Genomic DNA, 12,436 nt, shown 5'->3' with positions numbered 1-12,436 from the left:
AAAAAATCTGTTGTCCTGATGTCCCTAAAGTGGATGTCGTTTTCTTAAAGGGGTGGATTCTCCAATACGACAGAGTGGACAATCATTCAAGGGACATGGACAAACTTTTCTTTTTTATTAAATAAAAATATTGTTTTTATAACCACATGATCTATACACTCAAAAGATTAAGAGATTAAGAGTAATCTCTTATTTAACAAAATATTAATAGGAGAACAACATTTTTTAAATTTTATGATTTGACAATATTCTACTATCATTCAAATTTAATGAGCATTGCATGGGACATAGCAAAATAACACGCATCCTCTTACACAAAACAAAAAAAAATATCTAAAGAGCCAAGTAATGCTTTTTTTGTTATGAATATAAAAACGTAGCCTAATATAACTCACCCTTTCATAGTCATTTTTATGTTACGTTATCATGGCAAATTAGTTATTTATGTACAGGACGCCAAAAGGCACCCTACTATATATATATGGGTCAATATATATATATATAGTAGGGTGCCTTTTGGCGTCCTGTACATAAATAACTAATTTGCCATGATAACGTAACATAAAAATGACTATGAAAGGGTGAGTTATATTAGGCTACGTTTTTATATTCATAACAAAAAAAGCATTACTTGGCTCTTTAGATATTTTTTTTTGTTTTGTGTAAGAGGATGCGTGTTATTTTGCTATGTCCCATGCAATGCTCATTAAATTTGAATGATAGTAGAATATTGTCAAATCATAAAATTTAAAAAATGTTGTTCTCCTATTAATATTTTGTTAAATAAGAGATTACTCTTAATCTCTTAATCTTTTGAGTGTATAGATCATGTGGTTATAAAAACAATATTTTTATTTAATAAAAAAGAAAAGTTTGTCCATGTCCCTTGAATGATTGTCCACTCTGTCGTATTGGAGAATCCACCCCTTTAAGAAAACGACATCCACTTTAGGGACATCAGGACAACAGATTTTTTGTCTCTTCAGTGGTGGGAATTTCAACGGCTGAGTTGAGTAAGTTGGTGACTTTTCAATTGACAAATTTTCTTCATCTGAGTTTGCTTACTTGCTTTGCCAAAGCTTAACAGTCCATCCTGTTGGCATAAAATATGCCAGAAGTGATTAGAATACAGTATTTTCAAAATATGTAAGTTTAAATACACCAAATTCTCTTCAACAACCAGACTAAATATTTAGCAAGTCACAGTTTGTTATAAGCTAATATGCTAATTAAAGCTCAAAATGTCCACCCTGTCGTTGTTCCAAAATGTCTACCCTGTTGGCCACTTAGACTCGATAGAGTGGACATACACATGACAGGGTGGACATAGCATTCATTTGTAGTATTGCTAAAAACTAAAATGAACACATATCAATGTGATTGAGGATCTAATTTAATTATTTATTATTATAATATAATTTTTTTTTCGAAGTTGAATAAATGTTTCATTGTCATATTTTGTCATGCTTTGTGTGTTCTGCATTATGTGTCCACCCTGTCATGTGCTGGTCCACCCTGTCATCTTGATATTTTACAATAATATTTTAAATATCATTAAATTTGAATGATAGTAGAATATTGTCAAATCATAAAATTTAAAAAATGTTGTTCTCCTATTAATATTTTGTTAAATAAGAGATTACTCTTAATCTCTTAATCTTTTGAGTGTATAGATCATGTGGTTATAAAAACAATATTTTTATTTAATAAAAAAGAAAAGTTTGTCCATGTCCCTTGAATGATTGTCCACTCTGTCGTATTGGAGAATCCACCCCTTTAAGAAAACGACATCCACTTTAGGGACATCAGGACAACAGATTTTTTGTCTCTTCAGTGGTGGGAATTTCAACGGCTGAGTTGAGTAAGTTGGTGACTTTTCAATTGACAAATTTTCTTCATCTGAGTTTGCTTACTTGCTTTGCCAAAGCTTAACATGTCCACCCTGTTGGCATAAAATATGCCACAAGTGATTAGAATACAGTATTTTCAAAATATGTAAGTTTAAATACACCAAATTCTCTTCAACAACCAGACTAAATATTTAGCAAGTCACAGTTTGTTATAAGCTAATATGCTAATTAAAGCTCAAAATGTCCACCCTGTCGTTGTTCCAAAATGTCTACCCTGTTGGCCACTTAGACTCGATAGAGTGGACATACACATGACAGGGTGGACATAGCATTCATTTGTAGTATTGCTAAAAACTAAAATGAACACATATCAATGTGATTGAGGATCTAATTTAATTATTTATTATTATAATATAATTTTTTTTTCGAAGTTGAATAAATGTTTCATTGTCATATTTTGTCATGCTTTGTGTGTTCTGCATTATGTGTCCACCCTGTCATGTGCTGGTCCACCCTGTCATCTTGATATTTTACAATAATATTTTAAATAATAATTCAATCATATCTATATAATCCAGTGTGTTCAATAGCTAGGTGTGGGGGCAATAACATGCTAACAAAAAACTGCATCCAAATATCACAGTTTTCTCCAAATAAGAAAAAATGCATGTGCGAATTATATGAGTTTCTTTAAAAACACATGGTTTACATAAAATTTTTGATGTATTTATAATTTGAAAGCAAACAAATAACCCTGTTTAGGAAAGGGCCATCATACCTTTCAGAAAATATAATTTGCATCTTAATTTTGCAATGAAAAAGTATTTAACAGTAATATGTATGTCCATGACAGGGTGGACCTATCTTATGGTTTATGCTTCGAATAATGGCCCATAATTATCTAAAAAAAAAAAAATGTGTGGGAGCTCAGCTAATATGTTTCTATAGTACTTGAATGTCTACTATTTATGACATGACATAAAGCAAATGGGGAATTAAAACCAAAATTTTTGAGTATTGTGAGGGTTGAAAGGCACTCTGTGGTGATATTGACCCATATATACATTTTAAAAGTTGCATTTAAAAATAATTTATCAATCTAATATTTGTTACTTTCTTTTAACATGGATTAAATAGTTTTAAATGTAATTTGTTATTTTTATTTTTAAAGGGAACTCCTAGTCCTCCAAAAAATGACAGTCAAACTTATTGGGGAAGTCCCCGGCAGGGATTGTAGGTGGGGGGAGTGAATGTACAGCGCTCTCTCCCACCTTCAATACCACGACTGAGGTGCCCTTGAGTAAGGCACCGAACCCCCAACTGCTCCGGGTGTGTGTTCACGGTGTGTGTGTGTTCACTGCTGTGTGTGTGCACTTTGGATGGGATAAATGCAGAGCACTAATCTGGAGTATGGGTCACCATATTTGGCCACGTCACGTCACTTTTTTTCACTTTTATTAAAGAAGGCTTATTAAATATTGTTTTATGTATTGTTTGTAAAGGTTAGGGATTATATGATATGCACTCTGCAGTAAGCAGTACAGTAGTTTTTTTTTGCTCCAAACATTTCATGGGAGAAAAAAAAAACAGAGCGTATGGGGAGGGCTGTAATGGAAGAGCGCTAGACAAGGTCAGTCTGTCTGCCATATTGTATGACCACTCCTCTGTCCCTCCCTTTCTCTCTCACTTTTCCCTCGCTTCCCTCACCTTCTGTCTCTTTCTGTCTCTCTCTCCCTCTATATCTGAAAAGACAACTCTGTCTTTTTTCTGCTCCTCTCCCATTTCTGCTCTACCAGCAAGCCATGAAGTAATAGTAACAATTCCAATTATCCCCCACTCCGAGAGTCTAATGCAATTAAATGAACTGCAGGGAGGAAGAACAGAAGGACATATAGAAAGATTCTCACTTAATATTAGAGACTACAAGCCAAAACAGGTCTTCAGTCAACGTTATTAATTATTACGTCAGCATTCAGACAAACATTCTCTTAATCACAAAACCTGTCTTGTTGACTAATAGAAACACTGCGAGTTATTTCATCATGTACCACTATTATGGTACAATAGTGATGCTGTTTGCTTTTGTTTTGTATGAGTAATGAGTGTTCCCCCACCTGTTTTCCACTTTTGCTCTCTTCCTGCAGGTGTTTTACTGCATTTTTGCCTCCAAGGCTGAGGTTAATTTAGTAGCATCTTTTGTTTGTTCCTAACCAAATAACAAACTCATTTTTCTATGTGGTGGCAAGGAAGTCACAAAACCTTCAGATATTCGGTATAGATTTTCAAGATCTTCAATGGCACAGCATTTTGCTTTTTTCCCCCAATCAGATGACTCTCAAAACGTGGCAGCCCCAGAGTAATCACAGCTGTCTAAACCGAGCTTGAAAGGCCAGAGAGTTCAAGGAACACTGCTGCGAACGAATCGCCCAGTAGAATGTGAAAATGCTCGCCAAATAAATGCGGTAATATGTGTGTATAATGTGCATAATAATGAACACAAATCCGGCTCCAAGGCATTTAACCCTCATCTTACTTGAGGCTCATGGCTGTTTAGCCAAATTACTGCAGGTGTCTATGAACATGAGCCAACCAAACAGTAATTACAACACGGACACAGTTATCAGAGCTTTTTTGTTGTTGTTGTTGTTGTCTTTTTATACCTTACTCAGATACCTACCTGGAACTGGACTGATTCCAGCCAAAACTCGAATTAGAGCAGAAGAGCTAAAAAATAGCTTGATTTAAAATCAACCTCACACCCAGAAATGAGGAATTTCACAATAAGGCAAGGTTCTTACACTGAAAAATACAGTTTTCATAATCAGTATTTTTGTACTGTAAAATATCTAAACTCAAATATCTTTTATTGGACTTGTTGTCCAGCGAAATATCTAAATAATATTTAAAACCTGTTTTCAGAACATTCTTAAGGCCTGTTCACAGCAAAAATTATAACTATAAAGATAACTATATTAGCATCCACACCAGCGGACGATATCGTCCATTTATTCTAAGCGCACACGCGTCTGCCGCTTTAAATTCTCTAGCTTGTTACAGCAGGATTGATTCTGATTGGCTGTCTGTGTTTTAATCGTTCATCAGCTGGAAAAAAAAATATTTTGAAAGTGATTCCAGCAATATCGTTTCTCTCAAGAAGTTTAGCTAGAATTGTGCTTAAAGCATGAAAACCATGAGAAGTAATAAAGGTATGAGAAACTGTTTGCCAACAAACTGTTTATATTTTTTTAATGGACAGCAAGACAAAAAAATTATTATGAAAATTGTATGAGCAACATTCACTCAACCAATTACATGACTTTGGGGGCGGGACTATGAGTTTGGTGCCAATAGTAGCACAGCAATTACCTTCAAACACACTGTAATTAAAATTTGAATGGGTAAAATATGTTTATTTGGTTATTTACCTTGTTAATACTTCAGTAGTTATATCATATAAATACCATGGCATATATCAGAATGAATCAGAATCAGAATGAGTTTTTATTGCCAGGTATGTTTACACATACGAGGAATTTGTTTTCATGACAGAAGCTCCACAGTGTAACAGAATGACAGTGACAGAACAAAAACACAGATAATAAAAAATAGAAAAATAGAACAAGTAACTAAGGAATAAAAATATACAAATCGACAATTGTATGTACAGGTATATAACAATAGACAGTTGTATGTACAGGTATATTATGTGCAAATTGAAATGTAGACTGAGTATGAGTGTTAGATAAATAAGGGTATGAGTGAATAAATAGTGTGTGTTCCACAGTTATTGTCAAGTGTTCATGAGATGGATGGCCTGAGGGAAAAAACTGTTCCTGTGTCTGGTCGTTCTGGTGGTATGAATATGATATTAATTTAGTACAATGAAAACTTTTGGTGTAGGATTTACTTCAAAACAATTTTCACTCAGACATTGCTAGTAAAAAGAATAAAAAGAAAACATACTCCTTTAATCTTTTATTTACAACTTAGGGGGAAAAATACAGTGTAATGTAGTATATATCAAAGTACCTTCATTCTAAATAGTCCTTTTTTAAAGGTGAGGTACTTTCTATTGTCCTTAGTATGCCATCTTGTTGATGTAATATTTAGAATGAACTGGTTAAAAATTACTACATAAATGTGTATGTAAATGTGGTCACTGTCACGCATACAGTTTTGTCCTCAGTGACATTTATTAATCCACTCTCTTGTGCGCTCGCCATTGTTTACATTGTCTTTTCTCTTATTATAATCTCAGGCCCTCTGAAATCTCCTTTTGCTTTCTGGGTCAAGAATTCCCAGAGATTACCTTCAATCCTCCAAGCTGCATTATTTATGACAAAGGCCTTGCTCTTGTATTATTAGGATGAGGTATATAAAAAATTTAATACATCATAAGAGCCCACACAAACACACACAAATAGGCATGCCCTTATTCTCCTCGGAAGGATTTCCATCTAATCAAATACTTTAAGAAAGGCGTCGTTCCTCGGAAATGCAGCGTGAGGCTCAGAGCTCGAACGACACGATGCTCACATGACAAACATAAGATTTGCACTAATGCCAAGACCTGGAGCCAAGCTGGGAGATTAGAATGGTTGGATTGTTCAAGCGATCGTGAGTCGCTTTAAGCTGTAGTTACTCAAACAAATGGGATTGTACTCCAGGCTGGGTGTGTGTGGAGCTGCCTGGTCTGGCTGCTCTCTTAAGCAAACGTTGCCGACACAGTTCTCAGCTACTGACTTTTTTGTTTTGTTTGTTTCATTCTGCCTTGTTTCCTGCTCATTTGACATGTTCTGGTATTCGTGTGGATTAACGAGTTTTTGATTAGCTGTAGCTGCTTGAAGTTCATTGTTTGTTAATTAGTGAATGCCCTAAGTCACTGATAGTAATGTCAACTACTGTCTACTTCGATTCCAAATAGGAACTAAATGATCTTTTGAGTGCACACAAAAGATGTGTCTGAATATGCAATGGTAAAAAAGTAAGAAAAATAGCAAAACGTAGTATGTCAAAGGAGTAAGGTATGCAAAACAGTAGGCAAACACACAGATGTCTTAGAAGACACTTTAATAACAATAATAATAAATAGTTTATTATTATTATCAACATTTCTAAATTATTATTAAAAAGTTCACAATAATAATAATAATATTAACAACAACAATGTTAATAATAATAATAATATTAAAAACACAAAACCAGCACTAACCAGCCTGGACCTAATCTAGTTTCAGCACTGAATTGCCTGCCATTTCAAATATTTCTGATATTTTGCTTCTTCAACACTCTTAACATTGGTTAACGTTTAGGTTCATGTTCATACTTCACAGTTAAAGGGAGATATAGGGTGGGTTGCACCAACAAGGATTAATTTAAGCAAAGTTTAGAGCTAATCAAGGATTTGTTGATCTGGGTTTTATTTTAAATCGAGTTGTGTTGCACCACTTAATTTTAAACACAGATTAACAAATCGGGGATTAGAATTCTAACCTGCAATTAAAACCTTCATCTACGATAAATTTTTTCCGCCATGATGGATTCGCCAATGCAATTAAACAGGAACAATGTTAATATTCTTTATCCTTCTTTGCTGACTTTCTGACATAAGTTTATTTTGTCGATGAAGGAAATAAATTATAATTATAATTATAAAATATCTGCCGTCTTAACTACGTAGAGACAGTCAAGCAAGCAATTTAGGCAGTGCATACGGATTTCATAATCCTGGAAATATATTTATAGTATCAAATAATGGAGTATATCTTATAACAAAACAACCGAGATGAGAGAAAACAACTGGCACGATTTGTGGTCCTCAGCGCCCTGTCCGTTCGATCGCCGCCCAGCAGCGTGTGTGAAGCGGGTGTATGAAACGAGAGGCGCGGCCGCGATCACTGGCGCTCACTTCATCATCACTGCTGCCGTTAAAGGGGTCATATGATGCGATTTAAATTTTTCCTTTCTCTTTGGAGAGATCAAAGAGATATTCTTTATAAAAGTTAAGAGTCAACCACGCCGACCTATAATGGCTCATTCTAACACGCCCCCACATGTCTACGTCACGATGTGGGAAGATTTTCATAACACCGCAAAGAAAGAAGGCGTAACTTTTATTCTCGCTGTAGTATTGTTGTTGCCGCCGCTACCATGTCATGAAGGCGCTGTGCATTTCGTTGTGAAAGCGAAACTACTTTGTTTGGCCTTTCAAAAGAGGATGATATTTGCTTCGTCATGCCTGGAGCTGATCTCTACTGGTCGCTGAAGAAATACATCAACTTCGCGCTGTGGATCGCCGGATTGGCTTTCACCGTGGACAAAGTGTCGCAAGACGCAAGAGTCCAGCCCGGGGTCGTCACATGTGGTTGCCGCAAGCCCGCCCGCCGCCGCTCACTCAAGCCGGCCTCCGCTCACTCTAGGTGAAAGTGAAAATACTTTGTTTGGCCTTCCAAAAGAGGACACGACTAGAAATCAGTGGTTAAGTTGTATTTACAACACTGTTCCAGAACACTTCAACCCAAATATTCAGATGTGTGCAGCGCATTTTATGGAGGACTCTTTCCTGATCCTGGTAGAGTAGACTACAATGCCGGCTGCTCTGACTCACAGACTGTAAGTACGTTTTTTATATTTAAAGAATTTGCCGCTGACGATTCAAACGTGAGTTTTGAGCAGTGTAGAGTAGCGTTTGTAGTTTGACATTTCTCCGATCACAAATGCAGACATGGTTTTATGTTTACGCGACGTGATGCAATGCAACACGTAAAAAGACAGTATAAGTCATTATAATCCGTAATTATGTCCCCACTGGATGCAACAAATGCCTCGTTTATAATGGGTTTTAATGTTTTAAGGCATCACAATATGGCAAGGAGCGTAACATTTCCATCACACGCTGAGGTATTCGGCCAATCACAATGCACTGAATAGCTGGCCAATCAGAGCACACCTCGCTTTTCAGAACGATGAGCTTTGTAAAAATCGACGCATTTCAGAAAGGTGGGGCATAGAGGAGAAACAATAATGTACAGTATGTGGAAAATAATGTTTTTTTTAACCTTAAACCGCATAAACACATTTCATTACACCAAATACACCAAATAATGTTCTTTTTAGCAACATCATATGACCGCTTTAAATGCTATAGGCTACAGTATATTTCTGTTTTCTTTGTCGTACGCCGAGATGCACCGAGATGAGTGGCGGACTCATACCGGACTCGATAGCAGACACAAGTTTATTACAGGCTACCAAGACCCTCACAATCTGCCAGCTCAGTGCGCTTTAATTTTTATTTTTATTTGTGATAAACACCTCACAACACACCCTCTATTGTTTTCTTTGTTCAAGCCACATAATTGTAACTGTATGTGCACTTTATTTCATTTAAACCTCCTCGCCTGTAAGTTTAAAATTAATCCCTAATTGAGATTTAAATCTGAGTTTAAAGTTATGGAGCAACGAAGTTAATCTATTTTAAATATAAATTAAATCCAGGATCAAGATGATGGTTTAAATGTAAACCTGCTTATTTTTAAACAAGGTTTAAAGTTTGGTGCAACAGAATTACTAGATAAACCTTGATTTAATCTAGATTTAAAATTAATCCTTATTGGTGCAACCCACCCATATATTTTAATAACATTTATTAAAAGGACATTGTTCTTAATCTCAACAGCAAAATGACTAATGAAAAATGTTTATTAATTTTAGTTGTTGTTTTTTTTTCATCAATAACAACAAAAAACATCATGGTGACAATTAAATATTTTAATTAAGGCATGCTATTGATGAAAATATGATATGCTTGAATTTAAAAAGGAATAATAATAATAATAATAATAAAACGATTATTATTATTATTAACAGTTCTCAATTAATATTAAAAAAGGCAATAATAATACAAATAATTGTTGTTGTTGTTGTTGTTATATTATTATTATTATTGTTGTTATCAACATTTCTAAATTATTATTGCAAAAGTTCACAATAACTAATAATAATAATAATAATAATTGTTGTTGTTGCATATTATATTATATATATTTTGTGCACTGTTATTTAATATGGGGTTGGATAGATTGTTTTCACTGTTGTGCTTGGTGGATGTAGTGCTTCATCAGATTCGAAACATATTTTAAAAGTATGGGAACGTGGGCACACAAATAAACAAGTACAAAGTGTTTGTAATTTGAGCTGGGTGATGCCCTCTCTTCTCCAGACCATAACTATGATAATCATTAGAGTAGACGATGTTGTGACTGTGTGAAGCCAATCAGTCAGTTGATATGAAACCTCATACACGCTAACCATAAGTTTTCTCTATTGTTCTCAGAATCACACTAAATGGGATGAAAGTGTCTCGGCCCGACGTGAGAATCGGCCGCTACAGGATGATCAAGCATGAGAGAGACAAGCACAATGAGCCAAACCCCCAGAGGTAAGACCCTGTTCTCCTGCCAACAGTGTGAAAGAGTCCACCCCGCCTGCGCCTGAATGCTTAACATTCACAAGCACTGTTAGGATGTGTTCAATCACACCACTTTTCCTATACTCGCGACTTACTGATCTAAAGCACAACAGAGTTCTTTGCATTGCAGATATACTGTATAAGACATAGCTTGATGCTACTGACATTTTACAGACTTTACAGATTCTTGCATTTAAATTCACTGCTCCAAACACCAGCATGTGTGTTATTTGCTAACTGGTCTTCTTGGCTGTCTTGGTCAACCTGCTTCACTATAAATACCTTCCTTAAACGATCAGCAAGTTTTGATGATGAACAACATTGTCTGTCTGGTCTACCAGCACGAACCAGTCGGGACCTAATCTAGTTTCAGCACTGAATTGCTATTTAAATTATTATATTACAATTATTATCAGGTTCATGTCCATGTTCATACTTCACAGTTAAAGGGAGATAATACATTTTATTTAACATTTAAGGTTTTTTCAGTAATAATAAAAACGAAAATATGATAAGCTTGAATTTAAAGCCAGTGAATTGTATGACTTTATTTTTTATATCAAAAGCAGATGACAGTTTCTTGGGTTTATATTTGTTTATGTTGATATGTAACATGTTTGGTATGTTTATATGTATATTCTTCAGTTTTTTTTTTTTTTACATGTTTTCTCCATTTATTCTTATTCATATGTTTAAATGTTTATGCATTTTTTTTTATTTTAACTTTCAGTATATTATATATTTTTACACATTGTCAGTTAAAATTATATTTTTATTTAAAAAGAAAATCTAAAAATGATATCATTTTGTTAAAATATGACATATGACATGAAATACTGACAATTTTAGAAATATTTTCGTCAAAAGAAAAATGTACTATTACTATGTAACTGTGTAATAATCCACCCAGTACTATTGCTAGTTTGTTGCATTGCAAACTTTGTCCAGCTTTTGTCACTCAATTATCTGTGGCTGTAAGAAAGTTTCATCTATTTAAGATGCACTCAGTCTCATAAATATGATTGTGTGTGTGTTTATGCCAGCTGGCGGAGGTTCTTAATGCATGAATAGCTCAGACGTCACCGGGTGTAAAATAGCCCGATCAATGAGTCGATAAGCCCATCCGTGGATGCTGGGCTGCGAGCCAGATCGTTCCCAGGTAGAAAAGCTTCACAGCAGAGCAACTAATTGCAAAACGATTCCCACAGTTGCAGGTTGGTCCACTCTTTCTTGGTGCTTGTCAATCTTGGGAGAGCGCTGAGCGAATTGGCGAGACAGAAGCAAAAGAAATGCCATTAAAAGTTAGGATTGGTCTTTTCTGTGGTAGGAGGTTTCACTCAGCTCTCACTGTGCAAAGATAAGAGTCTGTGATTTATTCGCTTTTGCTCAGTTTCATTCTCATTCTTTTTTTCCCTTGATCTCTTTCTCATTCACTCTCTCTACTTATGTCCTGCTCTTCCTCGTTCTTTTTGTCTTTTTCCTACAAGTGGCTCAGACAATTGAAGTAATGAGCGTGGCTCACCCCGAGAGCCACGAGCGCATGCTAAACTCATTTTTGCTGGAGAGGACAGAAGAGCGCTGGGTAGAAATGAATGAGGAGACTGTGCTGAAGTTAATGAATTGAAACATGTCACGCTAAAGCGGGTCTGTTGTCACAGACAGGTCGTTTGTTTGTGTTCTGTCTCAAACGGGAAAATGATGCAGAGTTTGTCGCTGAGATCCACCTTTGGTACAAGCATCAGACCGGAAAATGTGCACTTTATCGTTTGCTGAAACATTTTTTAATGCTTTTCAATTAAACCAGGGTTCCTCTAAGAAAACCTTGGAGGAATAAGCAGGCTACTTACTGGTACAGTGAAGGTTATATACTTACAAAATGAATAAAAAATCATATTTAATGAACATAATTTGTTATTAAATATTTATTATTATAATTATATATTTTTTTAAATAAATGTTCAGTGACCCAGGGCTCCTAATGTTATATACTCAATAAATAAATAAAAATAAATTAGAGCTGTCAACTCGATAAATCGTGATTAATCGCATCCAAAATAAAAGCTTTTGTTTACATAATATATGTGATATCTCTTAAAGGGATAGTTCACCCAAAAAC

The 12,436-nt window shown here is 35.1% G+C and overlaps 1 protein-coding gene across 1 annotated transcript in view; it reads left to right on the top strand.

The window, feature by feature from the left end:
- The window catches only part of LOC107599894 (beta-1,4-galactosyltransferase 2-like), a 136,984-nt gene that overhangs the window by 109,730 nt on the left and 14,818 nt on the right, over nucleotides 1-12,436 (top strand). Inside the window, exon 6 of the mRNA XM_016291614.1 lies at nucleotides 10,186-10,290. Within this exon, the coding sequence (XP_016147100.1) occupies nucleotides 10,186-10,290 (105 nt within the window). The remainder of the gene's footprint in view (nucleotides 1-10,185; nucleotides 10,291-12,436) is intronic.

Source organism: Sinocyclocheilus grahami, unplaced genomic scaffold (genome assembly GCF_001515645.1).
Source record: "Sinocyclocheilus grahami isolate Dianchi unplaced genomic scaffold, SAMN03320097.WGS_v1.1 scaffold274.1, whole genome shotgun sequence".
NCBI classification, from domain to species: Eukaryota; Metazoa; Chordata; class Actinopteri; order Cypriniformes; family Cyprinidae; genus Sinocyclocheilus; species Sinocyclocheilus grahami.
This window is presented reverse-complemented; position numbering and strand designations above follow the sequence as displayed.